Genomic DNA, 26461 nt, shown 5'->3' with positions numbered 1-26461 from the left:
GTCTACTAACGAGTCTACATGTGAAGAGTTTAGTAGGATCATGACACAGAAGTTCGAGATGTCTATGATGGGGGAGTTGAAGTATTTTCTAGGATTCCAAGTGAAGCAACTCCAAGAGGGCACTTTCATTAGCTAAACGAAGTACACTCAAGATATTCTAAACAAGTTTGGGATGAAGGATGCCAAACCCATCAAGACACCCATGGGAACTAATGGGCATCTCGACCTCGACACGGGAGGTAAGTCCGTGGATCAAAAGGTATACCGGTCGATGATAGGTTCATTACTTTATCTTTGTGCATCTCGACCGGATATTATGCTTTCCGTATGCATGTGTGCAAGATTCCAAGCCGACCCTAAGGAAGCTCACCTTACGGCCGTAAAACGAATCTTGAGATATTTGGCTTATACTCCTAAGTTTGGGCTTTGGTATCCTAGGGGATCCACATTTGATTTAATTGGTTATTCGGATGCTGACTGGGCGGGGTGTAAAATCAATAGGAAGAGCACATCGGGGACTTGCCAGTTCTTGGGAAGATCCTTGGTGTCTTGGGCTTCAAAGAAGCAAAATTCGGTTGCTCTTTCCACCGCCGAAGCCGAGTACATTGCCGCAGGTCATTGTTGCGCGCAATTGCTTTGGATGAGGCAAACCCTGCGGGACTACGGTTACAAACTAACCAAAGTCCCTTTGCTATGTGATAATGAGAGTGCAATCAAAATGGCCGACAATCCCGTCGAGCATAGCCGCACTAAACACATAGCCATTCGGTATCATTTTCTTAGGGATCACCAACAAAAGGGAGATATCGAGATTTCTTACATCAACACTAAAGATCAATTAGCCGATATCTTCACCAAGCCACTTGATGAACAATCCTTTAACAAACTTAGACATGAGCTAAATATTCTTGATTCTAGGAATTTCTTTTGTTAACTTGCACTCATAGCTCATTTGTATACCTTTGATCATATCTCTTTCATATGCTATGACTAATGTGTTTTCAAGTCTATTTCAAACCAAGTCATAGGTGTATTGAAAGGGAATTGGAGTCTTCGGCGAAGACAAAGGCTTCCACTACGTAACTCATACTTCGCCATCACTCCAAGCAACTCTCTATTCCTTGGGGAGAAATGAGCATCAAACAAAAGGACCGGACTTCATCCTTGGGGGAGAAATGAGCCCAAGGCAAAAGGACCGTACTTCATCTTTGGTATAATCTCAACTCATTTATTTATGACCAAAGGGGAAGGTCACACTTCGAGGGCTCTAATGATTCCGCTTTTGGCGATTCATGCCAAAAAGGGGGAGAAATGAGCCCAAAGCAAAAGGACCGCACCACCACCTATTTCAAATTTAAAAACTTAGTATTGAATATTTTCAATTTGTAATTTCAAATGGTATCCTATCATGATTCAAAAGGGGGAGAAAATAGTATTTCAAAATGATAAATCAAAACCCTCTTGAACACTAAGAGGAGGATCTCATTGAGGGGGAGTTTTGTTTAGTCAAAAGGAAAAGCATTTGAAACAGGGGGAGAAAATTTCAAATCTTGAAAATGCTTTGCAAAATCTTATTCATTTACCCTTGACTATTTGCAAAAGAACTTTGAAATGAATTTACAAAGAATTTGCAAAAACAAAACTCGTGGTGCAAGCGTGGTCCAAAATGCTATCTAAGAAAGAAACAATCCATGCATATCTTGTAAGTATTAATATTGGCTCAATTCCAAGCAACCTTTACACTTACATTATGCAAACTAGTTCAATTTTACACTTCTATATTTGCTTTGGTTTGTGTTGGCATCAATCACCAAAAAGGGGAGATTGAAAGGGAATTAGGCTTACACCTAGCCCCTAATTAATTTTGGTGGTTGAATTGCCCAACACAAATAATTGGACTAACTAGTTTGCCCAAGTGTATAGATTATACAGGTGTAAAAGGTTCACACTCAGCCAATAAAAAGACCAAGTCTTGGATTCAACAAAGGAGCAAAGGGGCAACTAAAGGCACCCCTGGTCTGGCGCACCGGACTGTCCGGTGTGCCACCGGACATGTCCGGTGTACCAGGGGGACTCAGACTCGAACTCGCCACCTTCGGGAATTTCCGGAGGCGACTCGGCTATAATTCACCGGACTGTCCGGTGTACACCGGACAGTGTCCGGTGCGCCAAGGGAGGTCGGCCTCAGGAACTCGCCAGCTTCGGGAAAAGCCAACGGCTCGTCCACTATAATTCACCGGACTGTCCGGTGTGCACCGGACTGTCCGGTGCGACTCCGGAGCAACGGCTATCTCCGCGCCAACGGCTCTCTGCCGCGCATTTAATGCGCGCTCTGCGCGCGCAGATGTCAGGCGCGCCCACTCCGGCACACCGGACAAGGAACAGTAGATGTCCGGTGTGCACCGGACACCCAGGCGGGCCCACAAGTCAGAAGCTCCAACGGTCAGAATCCAACGGCAGTGATGACGTGGCAGGGGGCACCGGACTGTCCGGTGTGCACCGGACTGTCCGGTGCGCCATCGAACAGACAACCCAGCCAACGGTCAAGTTTGGTGGTTGGGGCTATAAATACCCCAACCACCCCACCATTCATGGTATCCAAGTTTTCCACTTCCCAACTACTACAAGAGCTCTAGCATTCAATTCTAGACACACTAAATAGATCAAATCCTCTCCAAATTCCACACAACGCCATAGTGACTAGAGAGAGTGATTTGCTTGTGTTCTTTCGAGCTCTTGCGCTTGGATTGCTTCTTTTCTTTCTCATTTGTTCTTGTGATCAAAGTTCCATTGTAATCAAGGCAAGAGGCACCAATTGTGTGGTGGCCCTTGCGGGGAAGTTTTGTTCCCGGCTTTGATTTGAGAAGAGAAGCTCACTCGGTCCGAGGGATCGTTTGAGAGAGGGAAGGGTTGAAAGAGACCCGGCCTTTGTGGCCTCCTCAACGGGGAGTAGGTTTGCAAGAACCGAACCTCGGTAAAACAAATCTCCGTGTCTCACTTGCTTATTCGCTTGGGATTTGTTTTGCGCCTCTCTCACGGACTCGTTTCTTTATTACTAACGCTAACCCGGCTTGTAGTTGTGTTTATATTTGTAAATTTCAGTTTCGCCCTATTCACCCCCCCTCTAGGCGACTTTCAATGTGAAGAATGCTTTCTTGCATGGCACCCTTGATGAGACCGTCTATTGTGTACAGCCTGCTGGTTTCGTTGATAGCTCTCGGCCTGATCATGTCTGTCGTCTGAACAAGTCTTTGTATGGGTTGAAACAAGCTCTGCGTGCCTGGTACAGTCGTTTTGCCACTCACATTCTCTCTTTTGGCTTTGTGAGTGCCAAATCTGACACTTCCCTGTTTATATATCAACATGGCCATGACACAATTTATTTACTTCTCTATGTGGATGATATTGTGCTGACAGCATCTTCAGCCTCTCTGCTCCAGTGGGTGATTACAGCTCTACAGCAAGCATTCTCTATGACAGATCTCGGCCCTTTACACCATTTTCTAGGTCTCACGGTGACTCGCCAGCCCAATGGATTTCATCTTTCTCAGCGACAGTATATTCTTGAAGTTCTTGAACGTGCAGGTATGATAGACTGTAAGCCATGTTCTACTCCTGTCGACACGAATGGCAAGCTTTCTGGTACTGACGGGCCACCGGTTGATGATCCGACTCACTATCGGGGTCTTGCTGGCGCACTGCAATATATCACTTTCACTCGGCCTGACATTTCCTATGCTGTTCAGCAAGTTTGTTTACACATGCATGATCCTCGGGAACCACATTATACGTTGATCAAACGTATTCTTCGCTATCTGCATGGGACATTGGATCATGGCTTACATCTTCGCCCCACAGATGTTTCTGCTTTGGTTGCCTACTCTGATGCTGATTGGGCCGGTTGTCCTGACACCCGTCGTTCGACCTCTGGGTATGCTGTTTTTCTTGGTGATAACCTCATCTCTTGGTCATCCAAGCGTCAGCCTACTGTTTCCCGTTCAAGTGCTGAAGCAGAGTATCGTGCAGTGGCCAATGCCGTTGCTGAGGCTACCTGGCTCCGTCAGCTCCTTCAGGAAATGCATTCTCCCCTGAAGCACGCCACTGTTATTTTCTGTGACAATGTTAGTGCAGTCTATCTTTCCTCGAACCCAGTACATCACCAGCGTACGAAGCACATTGAGATCGATCTCCACTTCGTCCGTGAGCGCGTTGCGGCCGGTGCTGTTCGAGTATTGCATGTTCCTACTACCTCTCAATATGCTGATATCTTCACCAAGGGATTGCCTTCATCGGTGTTCACAGAATTCAGGTCCAGTCTGAACATTCTTCCAGGTGGCTGACCACGTTCAGACTGCGGGGGGTGTTGGATTACTATATTTAGATTGATCATCTTTCTTGTTTTACTATTGCATGCCACCATTATTGTATACGTGCATGGCAAGGTTGTATACGTGCATGGCAAGGTGATCACCTTCCATCTCTAGTGCATGACTATACTTAGAAGGTACTAATCAGGTGATCACCGTCCATCTCTACCGGGCACTGTTTCTATGAACCGGTTGGAGCCTAGTCTATATATTGTTGGTCTTGTTAATCAATAATACAACAATCATTCGACTATCAGAACAAAACTTGGTACACCTACCATGTTCAAGCCATATAATTCATACTGTTCCATTGGCTCAGGATCAGTCGCTCAGATCAAGTTTTCTGTTTCAGAAATAATACGCCTACAGGAACCAAAGCTTTTTTTCTCTACTTGGTTTCTTGTATTTTCTCCAGCTTCAACTTTCCGTGTGGATTGCTTGAACCGTCTCTAGGCTGTATCGGTATGTTGAAGTGCTACAGCAGTGTGGGTCCAAGGCTAATGCCTCTTCCTCTTCTTGCTGCTCTTCAGGTGCTTCTTTCGGTTTCCGCTCTTGCCATGCGACTTGCTTGAACCGCCATCATCTTCCTTGTCTCCTCCCAACAGCATGTTCATCCCAAGGTCGAAACCGTCAGTTAAGCCTCCTAGCCTGTTGTCGGGATCAGATATCAGAAGGTGGTGTAAGTTGGATATTAAGACAAGCTGAAAATCCCAACAGACAAACCAAGTGCTATCAAAGGCGATTGTGTATTTACACAGACAATAAGCAACAGAAGATAAACTATCTGAACATACCCATGAAGTTGTCTCCTTATGCGCTTCTCGATCTGCTTATCACGTTTGGTTACAGGAGCCCGAGTGAACAACTCCTCTTCCTGCTTCTCTTGCTCTTCTCTCTGTCGCATGTACCTCCCAAATTCTCTGCTTTCATCGCCCACTGTTTCCTTCCACTGTAAGTTCCAGAAAGATCATTTAGCATGAAAATAAACAGCACATAAATTACTTACTCTGTATCCAAGACAGCCTACTAATAAATTCAGAGCAAAAGTTAAGCAAACCTCTTCAGGTCTGTCTGCAGCATCATCAATTATCTCTTTAATATAAGGGTTTTCTATTGCCACTCGGGCTATCGCTTTATCTCTCCTTGAATCATTTTTACGACGTTTCTCTTCATCATCCATGCTAGTAGGCATAAATTTCGGAGGACGGTAAACACCATCAGTATCCTGAAATAAAGTGATTATACATCAGGACGGCAGAAGGTATAGACTGATATGCCACATGAACTGAGAAACAAACCTCACTACTCCAGGAAATTGTGAATTTGAATGACAGGTATGAATGGGAATTTTTGCATTTAGCACTTATACATAATATGAAAATTCTAAAAGGAATATAAAACAACGTTTTAAATGGGACAAACACACACACAACTCAAACACAATGCTAAAAGTGGATTCCTAAAGGGACTGGAAGAATGGATGTCAGTATCGAATTCAATAGTATAGGGATGTCGACTAAAATTCTTGAGACGAGAAGAGATGTTGATTCATTATTGGAAATGACAACTATATTACAAAGAACATGCTGCAGTAGCGGGAAAATTTGTTCATGTGAATGGAATTGCACTTATTGATATTTGCGCTAAACCAACTGATATGTTCCAATATTGCAAGTGCAGACAAGTTAATAATTATTGTAGTCATTTCACAAAGTAATGTTCATGTAGGGTGTTTGCGAATGCACAAAAGGAAGCATCTGGCATCTGTTTAGCGATGTAACGAGTGTATAAAATCATTAAGGAAGTGAAAAGCATCACCTGCCCATCAGGACCAGGCTTTGTGTCCATCATATCTGGGTTTGGCCTATACTTCAGGAGGTCTTCCTCATCCGAATGCCCGTCCTTCCCCTTCGCCTGTGCATTTCCTGGTTTCTCTCGAACAGTGGCATTGTCAGCGGCATCGGTGAGCTTCTGGATTTGGTACTCTGCCTTCTTGTCAATCGGACGAATCTATCATGCCAAATTCAACAGAAAGCGAGGGTCACCTCCTAGTCAATCCGGCGAATCTACCAAACAGCCGCAGCAGCAGCTGCAGCTCCAGCAAACGATCCTAGGAAAATGAAGAATAAGCATCAAAGGCACAAGCAAACCTTCTCCAGAAACAGCCTAATCTCGACAAGGCTCCGTACGACGGGGTGGCCATCCACCGAGAGCCCCTTGGCCTTGCGGAGCAGGTAGTAGACGATGTCCTGGCAATAGCCAAGGAGCAGGTGGTTCTTCGCTTCTAGGTACCCGATCCCGTTGGCCGCCGGCAACTGGTTCGCCTTGACCTATCGACACGCGAGAGAGCGATCCAGAGTTCATTCCACCATCGTACCCAACTCGAGGTTTAAGAAATTGCGAGAGGCGAAGGAAGCTTGGAAGTGGAAGACATGACTACATTACCTTCCGCGTGATGGCCTCGACCTTGCCCCTGACGAGGTCCAGTCCGTCCTTCATCTCCTTGAGAGCGGCGAGTAGCCCTGGCGCGTCGTCGCTGCAGCGACAAACGCTCAGGTCAAAGTTTGATTTAGGCACTAAAGCTGGGGAGAGGCATCTAGAGGCAGCTAGCATACCGTATGAGGAATTCGTTTTTACTCTCGCCGCTGGCTTCTGCGGCAGCCGACGCTGCCGCCATGGTGGCGAGCGACTTTGTCCGAGAAATAGGCGGCGCCTAGCGACGGCTGCGTCACGGGAGGAGCGACCGTGACGGCGTAGCGCGTGGCGTGGACTGCAGCAAGCAGCCGACGGAGCGGTGACTCGTCGGAGGCGACGCTGGGGTTTAGGGAGGGAACAGCCCAACTGGCAAATTGGCACGGCTAGCATAGGATAAGATCCAGGTTCAATTTGGCAAACGGGCCTAGGAAAATGAAGAATAAGCATCACTTACCAGATCAATAAATGGAATGAGCTTTGGAATATCAGCATATATCACATCCCTGCATGAATATAAGGATGTTATGAACTTATGATCAAGTGAAAGGCTAACATAGGATGTTATGAACTTATGATCTCCACAGCCCTCTGTCACTGCATAGCACGCTCACCTACATGCATATTCCAGTGTCAGTCATCATAGCAGTTCAAGAATTCAAGTAATTGGCTAATTGCATCACTCACCACTTGACGAAGATGATGTATTACTCATTTTCAGTGGGCTTTTCTTCAACCACGTGGTTCTTCAAGTTTAATGTATGAACTGGTGAAGACGCAACAGGCCACAACAAATCAGCATTCAACACCTGCACAGGTATGCTCATCATCAGCATTCAACATCACCTCACATCAGTCCAAAACTCTAAATCTAAATTCAAGGCAGCAACATTCAACATTCACCATTCAAGCTATAAGCAAATCAGCACAGCACAACAGTCTAAATCTAAAGTCTAAAATCTAAACCGAGCACAGCAAGCGAGCAGTCGACAGTCGAGCACCCACAAGGCCACAAGCCCCAAGCCCCCAACCACAGTTACAGAGTTACCTAGCAGCTAGCAGCCGCCTAGCATTCGACTCTAGTCCAGCACCTGTAGAGATGAACCGGTATTGGCCTATTGGCTATTGGAGCCGTGGAGTGGAGTAGTGGACATTGGACAATGGAGTGGAGAACTGGAGACATGGATCCTGGGAAGTGGGAAGGGAACCGTACCTGCAGTCTGGCGCCGCCGCGTCGGGGATGGAGGAGGGGTCGAGGGGGACGATGTCGCCGTATCCCCCGTCGGCCGTCGCCGGTAGCGCGCCGCCTTCGCCTGCACAGTGCGCCGCTTAGGGTTCCTCACTCCTCAGTGGCAGGCTGGCAGCTCTGTTGTTTGCGTCGCGTGGTGTACTGGTGTGCGCGGCTGGCTGTGTTCAGTGTTCACGTGGGAAAAAGGACTCGTGGGCTGCCGCTGGGCCGAAATCGTTGGCGAAAATCAAATCAAATGGGCCACTGGGCCGAAATTTCAGTTTTGAAGGCAGGCAGGCAGGCTGATCGTCCATGCGCTGATTGGGCGATTAGTCGCGATTAACCGACGACTAGTCGGGCGATCTGGTATCCGGTCGCCTTGATTGTGTCGTTACTCCTGATCGGCTTCGAAGTTACGATCAGGTAATTAATCGCCGATTAATCGTGACTAATTGGACGTTCTGAAAACACTGGTGCCTGGTAGGGCAGCAGGGTTGGTTGGCAGGCCGCGGTCCACGTTCACAAGTGGAGGTCGGTTTGGGGCATGTCTTGGTCGCCGGATGCCAACACGTTCGGTCAGCATAGGCCGCCTCTAGCGAGCGGCAAGCGTCGGCTGCAATCAGCAGCTTGACGAGGCTAGCGGTCATTTTGGCGTCGGCCTCGCCCTCACGTTGCGGCGACTACGCTCGTGCGAGGCGTCAACTAACCGTATGTTTGGTTGTTAGGACGAGTGGTTCAAGACCATATGCAGGTTGAGCATATGCAGACTGAGTTGATCCAATTACACAGTAGCATGCGTGTTTGGTTGGCTGATCCTAATTAGCCAGGATCAACACAACCTATGTTTGGTTTATTTTTTTTTAAGTTGCACCAACAATGCTCATGTTTGGTTTGCTTCACTTGTAACGCATGCAATTGAAAAATTACACAGGAATGTACATACAACTGAACTATCTAAACACTTGTAAATACTCACTTATAAATACATACACTTGTAAATACTCACTTGTAAATACATACACTTGTAAATACATGACACTTGTAAATACATACACTTGTAAAACACTTGTAAATAGAGACCACCTAACTTCTAAAAGCAGCAAATAGAGACCATCTGACTTGTACCATATTTGTTCTCAAAAGGTAAACAAAACTTCAAACATAGCTTAAATAGAGACCAAAACTTGTAAAATCAGAAATTTTAGTACATGACAGTGATTTTTTTGTTATTAGCCTCAGCTCAATGAAATTTTCTACATGATAGTGTAGCCAGCTACTATATAGAAACATCAGAAATTCAAACAGGGCAGCAAATGTGAACATTTAAACAACAAATAGAACACATCAAATCTGTTCAAAACCATGTCTGTTCAAATGTGAACATGTAAACAACAAATGTGAACATGTAAACAGTAAATCGTGTAGCATATATGTTCTATAGTACCATATAGGACATAAAAAATAACATAGATGATATATGTTCTAAAACAACAAATATTAGTAACTGGCTACCTAATTAGGATTAATATCCATTTTCGCTATCATCGTTGGCATATCCAGTTTGCAAAAATGATAGAGATAGGAGTGTCTTTTCTGAAACTGCCAAAATCAACTGCCCAGAATAGGAGCAGATTCCATTGCCCACTGTTCAAAACAAAAAGTCATGTACTGTACATCAAAAGGCACAATCAGGTCAAGATGTTCTCAAAAAGCAAGTGTTCTCAAAAGGCATCTGTTCATCTGACTTTTTCTGAAAGATAGGAGTGTCTTTTCTGAAACTACCAAAATCAACTGTCCAGAATAGCAACAAATTTTCTGATTTAAGCAAATAGCAAATAGAATGACTGAATTTTAGTACATGACAGAATAGCAAATAGTGACCATCTGACTTGTGTTCTTAAACTCTTAGGTCACTTCAATGCCATCATCTAGGATGTCAACAATGTCACTTGGATTGCCCAAAGGCTCATTTGAACCCATTGCAAACCTACCAGTGGCAACCCCACTTCCAAATATGATTTGCATAGGCATATAGTTCTCTATGGGCCTATTGAGGTAATCAGCATCTTTTGGGTGATCCTATTGAGTTAGCAACTCAAGTTAGCAATTTCAAGTTAGACCAAATTAGAGAAATGGAAGGTGTTGGTCCTAACCTTGATGTAAGCAGCATAATGACCCTCTTCTAAGCTTATGACAAAGGTATCCTCATCCCAAAGAGCGCCACTAATGTCCTTTAGTTTGCAAACTTTGACCCACCTAGACCTCCACTTATGAAGGTGATTGTACACTTGCTGGCCTGCTACTTCTTGGCCACAGAATTCTGAGACATTTTTAGCAACAGTGTTAAGGTGGATTTCTTTAAAACCCTTGTCAGTCTTAACCCCAGTACCTATCAAGTCAACAAAACGGCGTAGAACAAACCCAGACATTGCGGCACTCCACCTAAGAGCAGGCCTAGCCCCCTGGCTAGCAACCCCAGAGACCATGTCAGCCATAGCTGGAACAAGTAAAAGATTAGGGGGGAGACAGATAGATATTCTCAGCATAGGAAAGTAGAAGTAGAAGTAGCAGTAATGTCAGCATAGGAAAGTAGAAGTAGAAGTAGAAGTAGAAGTAGAACATTGATCTATAGCTCAGATGCACACTAGCATCATAGAACATTGATCTATAGCTCGGAGGCACATTAGCATCATAGAACACTGATCTATAACTTAGAAAGTATATGATCAAGCATGGTAAACATTAATGTGCCGGTTGCAAATATATATATAAAACAGATTCTTACACGAGCCACGGCTGCGACATCCAAGAGATGTGCCACCCAGAGGCATTAAAGCACCATATACCATTGATCGACAACTCAGAGACTGATAAAAAAGTAACCATAGAACTCAGCTCAACATCATTGATCCTAGGTACTGCTTGTGCCCAACAAGAGTATGTGGATTTTGTTAATAAATATGTCATCTTGTTAATATACAAGTAACCAAACAACATGGACCATCTGATTTTTGCATCCCATGGGTCTTGCATCCTCATATACAGGTAACAAAACGGACGGAATAACATCCAAGTAAATTACAGATTTTCTTGAAGAAATGTGTGTTCTAAACCAGATCAGAGCAACCAATACGAAATTGGATCCACAAATCCAGATCTGAGCAACAAATACGAAATGTGTGTTGTAAACCCTAAATCAGATCCACAAATCCATATCAGAGCAACCAATACATAATAATGTGTGTTCTACACCCCAAAATCGTATTTGAGTAAGCACAAAACCATATATGAGCAACCAGATCTAGGGGGAGAGGGCAAGAAAAAGTGTCAAACCTCCGTACCTTTGACAGCGGAGGGAGGCTCGACGGAGAGAGGGAGAGCTCGGCATAGACGAGTGACGACGACGACACCGATGGAGATCTCAAGGGAGAGGGAGAGCTCGAGGGAGAGCTCGGCACAGACGAGTCACGGCGATGACACCGATGGAGATCTCGAGGGAGAGGGAGAGAGGGAGATCTCGAGGGAGAGAGGGAGGGCGAGTGGAGATGGCGTACCCGGCCGAGGCGGCGCCAAACCCTAGCACGCGTGATCCAGCTCGAGGGAGAGAGGGAGGGCGAGTGGAGATGGCGTACCCGGTCGAGACGGCGGCAAACCCTAGCACGCGGGATCCAGCTCGAGGGAGAGCTCGAGAAACCCTAGCACGCGGGGCTGCGCGAGCGAATGCGGCTGCAAGCGAGGTGTCGCACGTGTGGAGCCAGGCTGCCGAGCGACGCCCAAATTGGCCGTATGAGCCGGGCCTGATTGAGAGTTGGATTTTGCACCAAGCGAGCCAGGCTCCGACCCCCACACAGGTAACCAAACAACATGCACCATCCGATTTTTGCATCCCATGGGTCTTGCATGCTCATATACAGGTAACCAAACGGACAATAAGATGTCCTCTTGCTCTTGGCTTGCTGACACTTTGACGCGATGAGTATGGATGGATGGCTCATTGGTCAGGGCGCAAGCTTGGCTAATGGCAGTGACATTTTTTTAATAGACTACGGGGTATGACAAGCAGAGGGAGAGGGGAAGCGGGGGAAGAATGTCCCCCAAGAGGACGGGAGGAGTTCAAACGGGGTGCCCGGAGCCGAGGACATGATTGCAGCGTGGATCGCGGGGGCTGGGTTAACAGTGGCGGCGGCGGAGGAGATGGTTGCCACCGCACAGCCGCGCACACGGTTTGGGGAGGGGGGCCAGGCTATGACAAAAGGAGGGGCATAAGGACACGACGTGTCGACGTCTGCCGCGCGAGCAGCCGGAGAGGTCACGTCTAGCCATGGAGGCGGGATCTTGTGGGGATACGTGGATAGAGAGGAGGACGTGGTCGCGGAGCCTCGAGCTGTGGGAGGAGCAACCACCATGAAATTTTGAGAATCATCAAAGGCCTCACCAATGCACAGCCGCGGCGGGCCGATTTTGAAATCGCAGACTTTGCCGCGTAGAGCGAGACATGGACGTTGAGGCAGCGCCCGCGGAAGATACATTGAGCTGGGGAAGAATGGCAGCGGTGATTCGGTGAAGGATCGGATCCAGGAGCAGCTTACCCAATTTTGGAACACACCTGATGTCTTGGCACCAGTGAGCTGCGATGCACGATGAAGGTGGCGCGACTATGAGAGGTGGCATGGTGGGTGGTCGGGGCTGCAGCAGTGCCTATCTTAGACGCGCAGTTCCTCCTAAATTTCTCTCATATATCGTATTTTTTTGCCACTTCAACTATATTTCACCATTTACTTTTCCATCTCCCGTAGAGGTCTCCCCTATATTCTTCCCTTATACTCTACTAAAACTATAAAATATCATTTCAACCATATTCATCATTCAATACCATATTTTTCTCCACTACTAAATTCTGACGGGCATAAAAATCAAGTTTAGAGGGCGCTACAATGGACCGCTGGATCCAGGGTGAGAGAGAAGTGTTACTCTCCGTAGCAAGCTTCGTAGGGCTCACTGTTGCGCGCCTGAAAGTCGCCTAGAGGGGGGTGAATAGGCAAATCTGAAATTTATAAACTTTAAGCACAACTACAAGCCGGGGTTAGCGTTAGAAATAAAGTCGAGTCCGAAAGATAGGGTGAAAACAAATCACAAGCAAATAAAGAGTGTGACACGATGATTTGTTTTACTGAGGTTCGGTTCTTGCAAACCTACTCCCCGTTGAGGTGGTCACAAAGATCGGGTCTCTTTCAACCCTTTCCCTCTCTCAAACAGACACTTAGACCGAGTGAGCTTCTCTTCTCAATCAATTGGGACACTTAGTCCCCATAAGGACCACCATACAATTGGTGTCTCTTTCTTTGATTACAAAGATCTTAGGAACAAGAAATGGGGAAGAAGAAAAGCGATCCAAGCGCAAGAGCTCAAAAGAACATGACAAAACTCTCTCTTCTAGTCACTATTGCTTTGAGTGGAATTGGGATTTGGAGAGTTTTTGATTCACTCTATTTGTGTCTTGTATTGATGCACTAGCTCTTGTATTGAATGTGTTGGCTGAAAACTTGGATGCCTTGAAGTGTGGTGGCTGGGGGTATTTATAGCCCCAACCACCAAAATGGCTGTTGGGGAAGTCTGCTGTCGACAGGCGCATCGGACAGTCTGGTGTGCCACCGGAAAGTCCGGTGCGCCAGCCACATCACCCAACTGTTAGGGTTCAACCGTTGGAGCTCTGACAAGTGGGGCCACCGGACAGTCTGGTGGTGCACCGGACAGTCACTGTTCACTGTCCGATGCGCCTTCTGGCGCCTCCTCTGACTCTGCGCGCGCGCAATCTGCACTGTTCATTGTTCACTGTACACTTTTGCAGTCGACCGTTGGCATTGTAGCCGTTACTCCGCTTGGCACACCGGACAGTCCGGTGCTACACCGGACAGTCCGGTGAATTATAGCGGAGAGGCAATCCCAGAAACCCGAAGGTGGCAAGTTCAGAGTTGATCTCCCTGGTGCACCGGACACTGCCCGGTGGTGCACCGGACCATGTTGAATCGCTCGGGTACAACTTATTGTCTGTAAGTCAATTATGTAACATGGGTTATAATTGTCTTTTTGCAAATATTGATGTATCTGTCTTTAGAAGGAGTGATGGTTCACTAGCTTTTAAGGGTGTATTAGACGGCAAACTCTACTTAGTTGATTTTTCGAAAGAGGAGGCCGATCTAGATGCATACTTGATAGCTAAGACTAGTATGGGCTGGCTGTGGCATCACCGTCTACACATGTTGGGATGAAGAACCTTCATAAACTTCTAAAGGGAGAACATGTGTTAGGACTAACCAATGTTTGTTTCGAGAAAGATAGGCCTTGTGCAGCATGTCAAGCATGGAAAAAGGTGGGAAGCACTCATCATAGCAAGAATGTGATGACAACATCAAGACCACTGGAGATTCTTCACATGGACCTCTCCGGACTCGTTGCCTACCTTAGCATCGGGGGAAGTAAGTATGGTCTAGTAATTGTTGATGATTTTCCCACTTCACTTGGGTGTTCTTTTTGCAGGATAAATCAGAAACACAAGGGACCCTAAAGCGCTTTCTAAAGAGGGCTCAAAACGAATTTTAGCTCAAGGTGAAAACAATAGGAAGCGACAACGGGTCCGAGTTCAAGAATCTACAAGTGGAGGAGTATCTTGAGGAAGAAGGCGTCAAGCACGAGTTCTCCGCCCCCTACACACCACCGCAAAATGGTGTGGTAGAGAGGAAGAACAGGACACTTATCGACATGGCAAGAACGATGCTTGGAGAATTCAAGACGCCCGAGCGGTTTTGGTCGAAAGCTGTGAACACAGCTTGTCACGCCATAAACCGGCTCTACCTACATCGCCTTCTCAAGAAGACCTCGTATGAACTCCTGACCGGTAACAAACCCAACGTATCTTACTTTCGTGTATTTGGGAGCAAATGTTACATTCTGGTGAAGAAAGGCAGACATTCTAAATTTGCTCCCAAGGCAGTAGAAGGGTTTTTACTAGGGTATGACTCAAATACAAAGGCGTATAGAGTCTTCAACAAATCATCGGGTTTGGTTGAAGTCTCTAGCGACGTTGTATTTGATGAGACTAATGGCTCTCCAAGAGAGCAAGTTGATCTTGATGACATATATGAAGATGATGTTCCAACGGTGTTGGGGGGCCTTCGGCTTCCGAAGGTCCTCAAAAACATGATTTAACAATGTTTCTAGAGTATGATGCATGAACAGGTACATTCGGACTTAGGTCATAACCACAATATGAAGAAGCACAAAGAATACGAAGGATGGCGCAGAGCCGAAGCTATGCGCAGAGGAGCTTCGGCGTGATAACATAAAAGGAAACCGACTTAAAAGGGAAAAGGCTATTTAGACCCCGATGAATTACTATAGAGTTATTAGCAAATGTAAAGTGCATGGGTGTAATTTTACATGGGCTGTGTCCCGTGCCTATAAATAGATGAACAGTGCTCCCGTACTGTTCACGCTGGCTTGGCATCTGCTTTTGCGTCACGCTTGTACTTTTGCCTTCTTTCAAGCCGAAGGTACATTTATAATTTGTTATCATTTCTATTTTTCCATAATAATAAAAATAGAAATGAGTTAATGATAATATTTGAGTGTTTATCTTATTCATACTTTGCATGAATCCTTCTTCATTATTTATAGTATTGATGAAGGTATGTTCTTCATAACCTTCGTCCAAGACTCATTATATCCCGAGGGGGTAATGCTTCGAAGGACGAAGGACTTTAACGTTTAACAATTTATGTGTTGCCTTGTTCTTAATTCATAGCATTTAAGGACAAGTCCCCAACATTGGCGTCCACCTCCGGTGAACTCTTACCGACCACCTTCGGAAAGCATCAACCTTCGTCATGCCACCGAAGAAAGCTTCGGCGACAGGGGCTGCCGCTCTGCAGCCGCTGGATCCGAACCAGGAGACCCTTTCTCTTCGAGAGGCCCGGAGCCAGAAGAGGAAGGCCACCAGTCCAATGCCCCAGGAGGATGAGTTGGACCAAGAGATCAGGAATATGGAGATGCTTCATCAGCAAGTGCAAAAGAAGAAAGAAAAAATGGCTCGGCTAGCTAACCTGCAAAGGCAGATTGACGAAGCCACTGAAGAAGTACGCCATCTTGCTCAAGATGAGCAAGAACGAAGGCCCCAGCACAGGGAGCTTCATCAAGAAGGATTGTTTGATGATGATGGATGGTATGATGATTCCCATCATAGAAATTTTGCTTTTGATGATGCTTCTCCTCTGTCAATAGAACTGCAGGCTACACCTTGGCCTCCATCTTACAAACCACCTCAGTTTCCCATGTTCGACGGGCACTCAGATCTGAAGCAGTTTCTGATGAGCTACGAAGCTACCATATCTTCATATGGAGGCAATACTGCAGTCATGGCAAAATCTTTTGTCATGGCAGTCAAGAATGTTGCACAAACCTGGTACTCCTCTCTTCGGCCAGGAACAATCACATCATGGCAGAAGCTGAAGGACATGCTGATCACCAGTTTCTGAGGGTTTCAGACAAAGCCGGTTACTGCTCAAGCTTTGTTCCAGTGCACGTTGGATCACGAGGAATACCTTCAGGCGTATGTCCGAAGGTTCTTGCGTCTGAGGGCACAAGCGCCAACGGTGCCCAATGAAATTGTCATTGAGGCCATGATCAAGGGGCTTCGGCCAGGACCTTCGGCCCAATACTTTGCCAGGAAATCCCCTCAGACCTTGGAGAAATTGCTTCAGAAGATGGATGAATACATCCGCGCTGATAATGACTTTCGTCAAAGAAGGGAGGAAGCTTACAGATTCTCCGAGATGACCAAGGGCTTTGGAGGAAGGATTCACCCAAGGCACGTCAGATCAATCCACTCTACTCAGAATGACGACAGAGGAGGTCAGCAGCAGAGGCCGCAATATTCCTCCCAGGCTTCGGGGCAGCAACAAAGCTATCCTCGGCCTCCAGCTCCAAGGGGCAGAGGCACCAGGGGCTTTGGTGGAAGGTTTGGAGATCAGCCCAGGAAAATTTATTGCCTATTCTGCGGTGAGGACAAGGGTCATACTACAAGGATGTGCCATGTCACCATCCAGAAACAGAAGGAGATAGCAGAAGCTGTAGCCCAACAGAACCCGCCGAAGCAAGTTATGCATACTGCTTCGTATCATTCACCGTACATACCAGAGTATGTGGGTAACCATCCTGCAGCTTTTGTTGCTTCGGTAAGCCAACCTCAGACATCTTGGCAACAACCTCCACCTCCACCACCAATGCAACCTGCATATCCCCAAGGCCAGCAGCTAGAAGGGAGCCAGCACACTCACCAGCAGCGAGACTTCAGGGAACAGTCCGAAGCTCGCACAATCAATAGTACTGTGCCAGAATCGAAGCACATCTACTAGGAGATACCCTACCCCTAAAACAGTTTTTGCATTCGTCATCATTTTTTTTAATAAAGAACAATCATTGAAAGCCTAGTTCTTCTGTTGTTCTCAATTCCTTGTAATAGCTTCGTAATTGTCATGATATAATAAACTTTCTTCACAGACTCACGAAGTTCCAAAAGTTGGTGAATCACGAACGACGGGTTCACAATTATATTACAAGTTGTGCCGAAGCAACAAAAAGTCATTCTAAGGAACGCAGCATAAGTTTGACCGAAGCAACAAAAAGTCGTTCCTAAGGGAGCGCAGCGTAAGTTTTCTGCTCAAAAGTCGTTCCAAAGAGAATGCAGAGCTTACAACGAAAAATAAACGCTGATTTCGCCGAAGTATAAGGCGAAGAAGCTCCTAAGGGAGGCTTACAGCGAAAAGTCAGCGTTGATACACCGAAAAATAAGCGGTGAAGCCGAAAAATAAACGACAAAAAGGTTGTGTATTTTACCGTGGGAATGTGTGTGTGTATTTTCGGCACAAATATCATTTTGCATAGCATAACATCATCACATCATTCGTATAACATGACATCATACATCATACTGCATCGATGGCATAAGAAGGGGATACAATATTGATCTTCGGAAATTGTTTCGAAGAAGTTGTGCAAGGCACAAAATAAGCACAACTTCGTCAACTCTAATATCAAAGAAGATGCATTGCTTACGAAGCATAATATTTTCACGGAATATGGGTATTCTTCACGAAGCATGAAAAGAAGGGAAGGTGTTTTTTCGCCGAAGGCTCAAAAACAGTATGTACGTAAAGTTTCATGCATCGTAAAGAACTGGATTACAAAACAACTTATATATTACATTCAAAACGGTAAAATATTTGTCGGGGACCATAATTAGGGGTACCCTCAAGACGCCTAATTCTCAGCTGGTAACCCCCATCAGCATAAAGCTGCAGAGGCCTGATGGGTGCGATTAAGTCAGGGATCAGTCCATACGAGCGACTCGATCACGCCTCGCCCGAGCCTAGCCTCGGGCAAGGGCAGCCGACCCCGAGGGATTTCCGTCTCGCCCAAGGCCCCCCTTTAACGGCGGACACATCTCCGGCTCGCCCGAGGCCTTGCCTTCGCTAAGAAGCAACCCTGACTAAATCGCCGCGCCGACCGACCGAGTCGCAGGAGCATTTAACGCAAAGGTAGCCTGACACCTTTATCCTGACGCGCGCCCCCGGCAGAGCCGAAGTGACCGCCGTCACTTCGCCGCTCCACTAACCGGTCTGACAGAAGGACAGCGTCGCCTGCGCCACTCCGACTGCAGTGCCACTTGACAGAGTGAGACTGACAGACAGTCAGGCCCTGCCAAAGGCGCCATAGGAAACTCCGCTCCGCCCGACCCAGGGCTCGGACTCGGGCTAAGCCCCGGAAGACGGCGAACTCCGCTCCGCCCGACCCAGGGCTCGGACTCGGGCTAAGCCCTGGAAGACGGCGAACTCCGCTCCGCCCGACCCAGGGCTCGGACTCGGGCTAGGCCCCGGAAGACGGCGAACTCCGCTCCGCCCGACCCAGGGCTCGGACTCGGGCTAAGCCCCGGAAGACGGCGAACTCCGCTCCGCCCGACCCAGGGCTCGGACTCGGGCTAGGCCCCGGAAGACAGCGAACTCCGCTCCGCCCGACCCAGGGCTCGGACTTGGGCTCAGCCCCAGAAGACGGCGAACTCCGCTCCGCCCGACCCAGGGCTCGGACTCGGGCTCAGCCCCAGAAGACGACGAACTCCGCTTCGCCCGACCCCAGGGCTCGGACTCCGCCCTGGCCTCTGCCGAACGACCTCCGCCTCGCCCGACCCAGGGGCTCGGGCTCGGCCTCGGCCATGGAAGACAGACTCGACCTCGGCTTCGGAGGAACCTCCACGTCGCCCGACCTAGGACACAGGCCCGCCACGTCAACAGGAAGCGCCATCATCACCCTACCCCGAGCCGACTCGGGCCGCAGAGAACAAGACCGGTGTCCCATCTGGCTAGCTCCGCCAGATAGGCAATGATGGCGCCCCGCAAGCCCTGTGACGACGGCGGCTCTCAGCTCCCTTACGGAAGCAGGGGGACGTCAGCAAGGACTCGACCGCTCCGACAGCTGTCCCTCCGCCAGGCTCCATTGCTCCTCCGACAGCCACGACATCACACTAGCAGGGTGCCAAGATCTCTCCGGCTGCCACATTGGCATGTACTTAGGGCGCTAGCTCTCCCTCCGCTAGACACGTAGCACTCTGCTACATCCCCATTGTACACCTGGATCCTCTCCTTACGCCTATAAAAGGAAGGATCAGGGCCTTCTTAGAGAAGGTTGGCCGCGCGGGGACGAGGACGGGACAGGCGCTCTCTTGGGGCCGCTCGCTTCCCTCACCCGCGTGGACGCTTGTAACCCCCTACTGCAAGCGCACCCGACCTAGGCGCGGGACGAACACGAAGGCCGCGGGATTTCCACCTCTCTCACGCCCGTCTCCGGCCACCTCGCTTCCCCCCTTCGCGCTCGCCCACGCGCTCGACCCATCTGGGCTGGGGCACGCGGCACACTCACTCGTCGGCTTAGGGACCCCCCGGTCTCGAGACGCCGACAGTTGGCGCGCCAGGTAGGGGCCTGCTGCGTGCTGACGAACAGCTTCCCGTCAAGCTCCAGATGGGCAGTCTCCAGCAATCTCTCCGGCCCGGGACGGTGCTCCGTTTCGGGAGTCTTGAGTTCATGTCCTTCGACGGCAGCTACGACATGATACTCCTTCCACCGCCGCGTGACAACGACAATGGCGGCCGACAACCCGCCCGTCGGCGGCGGAATCAACGACATCTTCCCCGCGTGGTGGAAGAACAACATTCGAGCTCGCCCCGTCCTCTCCCCCGCCAACGGAGGAGGAGGCGGGGCAACCAAGGCCAAGCGGGAGGCCGCGCTTCATCGGCTGTCGAGCGAATCGACGTCCCCAGCGCCCCAACGGGGGGCGCGTCGGGCGTCGACCTCGCGTTTGAGACGAAGGCGAGCGCCGTCCCCCCGCGACACACCAATCCCGAGCAAGTGGACGACGCCAGCGCGCTCGCGGAGGGCTTGTAGGACGTCGCCCTCGTACCTAAGACGACGGTGCAATCAGTCCCCGACGTGACTATGTCGCTCCTCGTCGACCAAAAGGTACTGACTGATTCCCATCCTACGTCATTTCGACTCGGCCTCAACCCGCCTAGCGACCTCGCTTTGGCGGGCGCTCTCGTTGAGGCGAGTGCAACCCCTCTGGGGTTTCGTATGCGGTCGCCCTGGGACCGATTGATGGACGTCTCGACCTACGGGCCCTCTGGGTCCGAGGAAGATGACGATCCCAGCATCTGTTGGGATTTCTCTTGATTTGGCAACCCCAGTGCCATGCGGGACTTTATGACCGCATGTGACTACTGCCTCTCCGACTGTTCCGACGGTAGCCGCAGCCTTGACGACGAGGACTGCGGCCCAAGCCGCGAATGTTTCCACGTCGAGCTAGGGGATCCCTCCGAAGGCAACCATCTCGGCATGCCGGAGGACGGTGATCTCCCTAGGCCAGTGCCTCGCGCTGACATCCCGCGGGAGCTAGCTGTGGTCCCCGTTCCAGTGGGGGGTCACGACCCACAGCTCGAGCAAGTCCGCGGGGCGCAGGTCAGGCTCGACGAGGGAGCAGGAGCGCTTGAGTCGATCCGCCGGGACGTCGGGCAGGTATGGGCGGGCCAACCCCCGGCCGGAGAAATACGTCACCTGCCCCAGGGTTTCCAGCACCGCGTCGCCAACGACGTCAGGGTCAGGCCGCCACCCGCATCCAGCGGGGTCGGTCAGAACCTGGCAGCCTCAGCGATGCTCCTCCGCGCGATGCCGGAGCCATCAACCACCGAGGGTCGGCGAATCCAGGGAGAGCTCAAGAATCTCCTGGAAGGCGCTGCGGTCCGACGGGCCGAGAGCTCTGCCTCCCGAAGGCAGGGATACCCCTCGGAACCTCATGCCGCGACTTCCCGATTCATGCGGGAAGCCTCGGTCTACACCGAGCGCACGCGCAACACCGCGCCTGCGGCCCCGGGCCACCTCGGCAACGAGCACCATCGTCGCGACCGTCGGGCCCACCTCGACGAAAGGGTGCGTCGAGGCTACCACCCCAGGCGTGGGGGACGCTACGACAGCGGGGAGGATCGGAGTCCCTCGCCCGAACCACCCGGTCCGCAGGCCTTCAGTCGGGTTCATCCGACGGGCGCCGTTCCCGACCCGGTTCCGACCCCCGACTACTATCACAAAGTACTCGGGGGAAACGAGACCGGAACTGTGGCTCGCAGACTACCGCCTGGCCTGCCAACTGGGTGGAACGGACGACGACAACCTCATCATCCGCAACCTCCCCCCGTTCCTCTCCGACACTGCTCGCGCCTGGTTGGAGCACCTGCCTCCAGGGCAGATCTCCAACTGGGATGATTTGGTCCAAGCCTTCGCCGGCAATTTCCAGGGCACGTACGTGCGCCCCGGGAATTCCTGGGACCTCCGAAGCTGCCGGCAACAGCCGGGAGAGTCTCTTCGGGACTACATCCGGCGATTCTCGAAGCAGCGCACCGAGCTGCCCAACATCACCGACTCGGATGTCATCGGCGCGTTCCTTGCCGGCACCACCTGCCGCGACCTGGTGAGTAAGTTGGGTCGCAAGACCCCCACCAGGGCGAGCGAGCTGATGGACATCGCCACCAAGTTCGCCTCTGGCCAGGAGGCGGTCGAGGCTATCTTCCGAAAGGACAAGCAGCCCCAGGGCCGCCCATCGGAAGAGGCTCCTGAGGCGTCTACTCCGCGCGGCGCCAAGAAGAAAGGCAAGAAGAAGCCGCAAGCGAAACGTGACGCCGCCGACGCGGACCTTGTCGCCGCCGCCGAGTACAAGAACCCTCGGAAGCCCCCCGGAGGTGCTAACCTCTTCGACAAGATGCTCAAGGAGCCGTGCCCCTACCATCAGGGGCCCGTCAAGCACACCCTTGAGGAGTGCGTCATGCTTCGGCGCCACTTCCACAGGGCCGGGCCACCCGCGGAGGGTGGCAGGGCCCACGACGACGACAAAAAGGAAGATCACCAAGCAGGAGAGTTCCCCGAGGTCCGCGACTGCTTCATGATCTACGGTGGGCATGCGGCGAATGCCTCGGCTCGGCATCGCAAGCAAGAGCGCCGGGAGGTCTGCTCGGTGAAGGTGGCGGCGCCAGTCTACCTAGACTGGTCCGACAAGCCCATCACCTTCGACCAAGCTGACCACCCCGACCACGTGCCGAGCCCGGGGAAATACCCGCTCGTCGTCGACCCCATCGTCGGCGACGTCAGGCTCACCAAGGTCCTGATGGACGGGGGCAGCTGCCTCAACATCATCTACGCCGAGACCCTCAGGCTCCTGCGCGTCGATCTGTCCTCCGTCCGAGCAGGCGCTGCGCCCTTCCACGGGATCATTCCTGGGAAGCGCGTCCAGCCCCTCGGACGACTCGACCTTCCCGTCTGCTTCGGAACGCCCTCCAACTTCCGAAGGGAGACTTTGACGTTCGAGGTGGTCGGGTTCCGAGGAACCTACCACGCGGTACTGGGGAGGCCATGCTACGCGAAGTTCATGGTCGTCCCCAACTACACCTACCTGAAGCTCAAGATGCCGGGCCCCAACGGGGTCATCACCGTCGGCCCCACGTACAAACACGCGTTCGAATGCGATGTGGAGTGCGTGGAGTACGCCGAGGCCCTCGCTGAGTCCGAGGCCCTCATCGCCGACCTGGAGAACCTCTCCAAAGAGGTGCCAGACGTGAAGCGTCATGCCAGCAACTTCGAGCCAGCGGAGACGGTTAAGGCCGTCCCTCTCGACCCCAGTGGCGACACCTCCAAGCAGATCCGGATCGGTTCCGGGCTCGACCCCAAATAGGAAGCAGTGCTCGTCGACTTTCTCCGCGCAAACGCCGACGTCTTTGCGTGGAGTCCCTTGGACATGCCCGGCATACCGAGGGATGTCGCCGAGCACTCGCTGGATATTCGGGCCGGAGCCCGACCCGTCAGGCAGCCTCTGCGCCGATTCGACGAGGAGAAGCGTAGAGTGATAGGCGAGGAGATCCACAAGCTAATGGCAGCAGGGTTCATCAAAGAGGTATTCCATCCCGAATGGCTTGCCAACCCTGTGCTTGTGAGAAAGAAAGGGGGGAAATGGCGGATGTGTGTGGACTACACTGGTCTCAACAAAGCATGTCCGAAGGTTCCCTACCCTCTGCCTCGCATCGATCAAATCGTGGATTCCACTGCTGGGTGCGAAACCCTGTCCTTCCTCGATGCCTACTCAGGGTATCACCAAATCCAGATGAAAGAGTCCGACCAGCTCGCGACTTCTTTCATCACACCCTTCGGCATGTACTGCTATGTCACCATGTCGTTCGATTTGAGGAATGCGGGCGCGACGTACCAGCGGTGCATGAACCATGTGTTCGACGAACACATCGGTCGCACAGTCGAGGCCTACGTCGATGACATCGTAGTCAAGACAAGGAAGGCTTCCGACCTCCTCTCCGACCTTGAAGTGACATTCCGATGTCTCAAAGCGAAAGGCGTCAAGCTCAATCCCGAGAAGTGTGTCTTCGGGGTGCCCCGGGGCATGCTCTTGGGGTTCATCGTCTCCGAGCGAGGCATCGAAGCCAACCCGGAGAAGATCGCAGCTATCACCAGCATGGGGCCCATCAAGGACTTAAAAGGCGTACATAGGGTCATGGGATGTCTCGCGGCCCTGAGCCGCTTCATCTCACGCCTCGGCGAAAGAGGTCTGCCTCTGTACCGCCTGTTAAGGAAGGCCGAGTGTTTCGCTTGGACCCCTGAGGCCGAGGAAGCTCTCAGGAACCTGAAGGCGCTCCTTACAAAGGCGCCTATCTTGGTACCCCCAGCTGATGGAGAAGCCCTCTTGGTCTACATCGCCGCGACCACTCAGGTGGTTAGCGCCGCGATTGTGGTCGAGAGGCAAGAAGAGGGGCATGCATTGCCCGTTCAGAGGCCAGTTTACTTCGTCAGCGAGGTACTGTCTGAAACCAAGATCCGCTACCCACAAGTTCAGAAGCTGTTGTATGCAGTGATCCTGACGAGGCGAAAGTTGCGACATTACTTCGAGTCTCATCCGGTAACTGTGGTGTCATCCTTCCCCTTGGGGGAGATCATCCAGTGCCGAGAGGCCTCGGGCAGGATCGCAAAGTGGGCGGTGGAAATCATGGGCGAGACAATCTCGTTCGCCCCTCGAAAGGCCATCAAGTCCCAGGTATTGGCGGACTTCGTAGCCAAATGGGTCGACACCCAGCTGCCGACGGCTCCGATCCAACCAGAGCTCTGGACCATGTTTTTCGACGGGTCGCTGATGAAGACAGGAGCCGGCGCGGGCCTGCTCTACATCTCGCCCCTCGGGAAACACCTACGCTACGTGCTACGCCTCCATTTCCCGGCGTCCAACAATGTGGCTGAGTACGAGGCTCTGGTCAACGGGTTGCGGATCACCATCGAGCTAGGGGTCAGACGCCTCGACGCCCGCGGTGACTCGCAGCTCGTCATCGACCAAGTCATGAAGAACTCCCACTGCCGCGACCCGAAGATGGAGGCCTACTGCGAGGAGGTTCGGCGCCTAGAAGACAAGTTCTACGGGCTCGAGCTTAACCACATCGCTCGACGCTACAACGAGACTGCGGACGAGCTGGCAAAAATAGCCTCGGGGCGAACGACGGTTCCCCCGGACGTCTTCTCCCAGGATCTGCATCAACCCTCCGTCAAGATCAACGACACGCCCGAGCCCGAGGCACCCTCGGTCCAGCCCGAGGCACCCTCGGCTCAGCCCGAGGCGTCCTCGGTTTAGCCCGAGGTACCCTCGGCCCCCGAGGGCGAGGCACTGCACGTCGAGGAGGAGCGGAACGGGGCCACGCCTGATCAAAATTGGCAGACCCCGTACCTGCAATATCTCCGCCAAGGAGAGCTACCCCTCGACCAAGCCGAGGCTCGGCGGGTAGCGCGACGCGCCAAGTCGTTCGTCTTGCTGGGCGATGAGGAGGAGCTCTACCACCGCAGCCCCTCGGGCATCCTCCAGCGATGCATCTCCATCGCCGAAGGTCAGGAACTCCTGCAAGAAATACACTCGGGGGCTTGCGGCCATCATGCAGCGCCTCGAGCCCTTGTCGGGAATGCTTTCCGGCAAGGCTTCTACTGGCCAACGGCGGTGGCTGACGCCACTAGAATTGTCCGCACCTGCGAAGGGTGCCAATTCTATGCGAAGCAGACCCACCTACCCGCTCAGGCTCTGCAGACGATACCCATCACCTGGCCCTTTACTGTGTGGGGTCTGGACCTCGTCGGTCCCTTGCAGAAGGCGCCCGGGGGCTACACGCACCTGCTGGTCGCCATCGACAAATTCTCCAAGTGGATCGAGGTCCGACCCCTGAACAGCATCAGGTCCGAGCAGGCGGTGGCGTTCTTCACCAACATCATCCATCGCTTCGGGGTCCCAAACTCCATCATCACCGACAACGGTACCCAGTTCACCGGCAGAAAATTCTTGGACTTTTGCGAGGATCACCACATCCGGGTGGACTGGGCCGCCGTGGCTCATCCCATGTCGAATGGGCAAGTAGAGCGTGCCAACGGCATGACTCTACAAGGGCTCAAGCCTCGGATTTACAACGACCTCAACAAGTTCGGCAAGCGATGGATGAAGGAACTCCCCTCGGTGATCTGGAGCCTGAGGACAACGCCGAGCCGAGCCACGGGTTTCACGCCGTTCTTCCTGGTCTACGGGGCCGAGGCCATCTTGCCCACTGACCTGGAATACGGCTCCCCGAGGACGAGGGCCTACAACGATCAAAGCAACCAAGCTAGCCGAGAAGAATCGCTAGACCAGCTGGAAGAGGCTCGGGACAAGGCCTTACTACACTCGGCGCGGTATCAGCAGTCCCTTCGACGCTACCACGCCCGAGGGGTCCGGCCCCGAGAC

The 26461-nt window shown here is 51.3% G+C and overlaps 1 protein-coding gene across 4 annotated transcripts; it reads right to left on the bottom strand.

Moving 5' to 3' along the window:
- Positions 1–4549: 4549 nt before the first annotated feature.
- LOC100276800 (uncharacterized) lies at positions 4550–8240 on the bottom strand. 4 transcript variants are annotated; one of them, XM_035961384.1, is made up of 10 exons: positions 8053–8240; positions 7527–7648; positions 7297–7453; positions 6983–7225; positions 6813–6903; positions 6518–6697; positions 6186–6377; positions 5425–5592; positions 5162–5316; positions 4550–5015 (listed from the first exon to the last, which is right to left on the bottom strand). In XM_035961384.1, exons 4-10 carry the CDS (start codon positions 7042–7044, stop codon positions 4865–4867), a joined length of 999 nt encoding a protein of 332 aa, XP_035817277.1. In that variant the 5' UTR covers positions 7045–7225; positions 7297–7453; positions 7527–7648; positions 8053–8240; the 3' UTR covers positions 4550–4864. The 4 variants fall into 4 exon arrangements, with proteins under 4 accessions (XP_035817277.1, XP_035817278.1, XP_035817276.1 ...); XM_035961385.1 differs by having other exon boundaries at positions 6983–7208; positions 7297–7345; XM_035961383.1 differs by having other exon boundaries at positions 7297–7345; positions 8053–8235.
- Positions 8241–26461: the final 18221 nt, after the last annotated feature.

Source organism: Zea mays, chromosome 8 (assembly GCF_902167145.1).
Source record: "Zea mays cultivar B73 chromosome 8, Zm-B73-REFERENCE-NAM-5.0, whole genome shotgun sequence".
Classification (NCBI taxonomy): Eukaryota; Viridiplantae; Streptophyta; class Magnoliopsida; order Poales; family Poaceae; genus Zea; species Zea mays.
Note: the sequence above shows the minus strand (reverse complement) of the source record. Positions and strands in the feature narration are given on the sequence as shown.

Coding starts and splice junctions, on each gene's coding strand:
- LOC100276800 (XM_035961384.1), bottom strand. CDS start 7,044: ATGGCGGCAGCGTCGGCTGCCGCAGAAGCCAGCGGCGAGAGTAAAAAC. Junction 6,904..6,982: donor AAAAACGAATTCCTCATACG/GTATGCTAGCTG, acceptor TTGTCGCTGCAG/CGACGACGCGCCAGGGCTAC. Junction 5,016..5,161: donor ATAAGGAGACAACTTCATGG/GTATGTTCAGAT, acceptor TCCCGACAACAG/GCTAGGAGGCTTAACTGACG.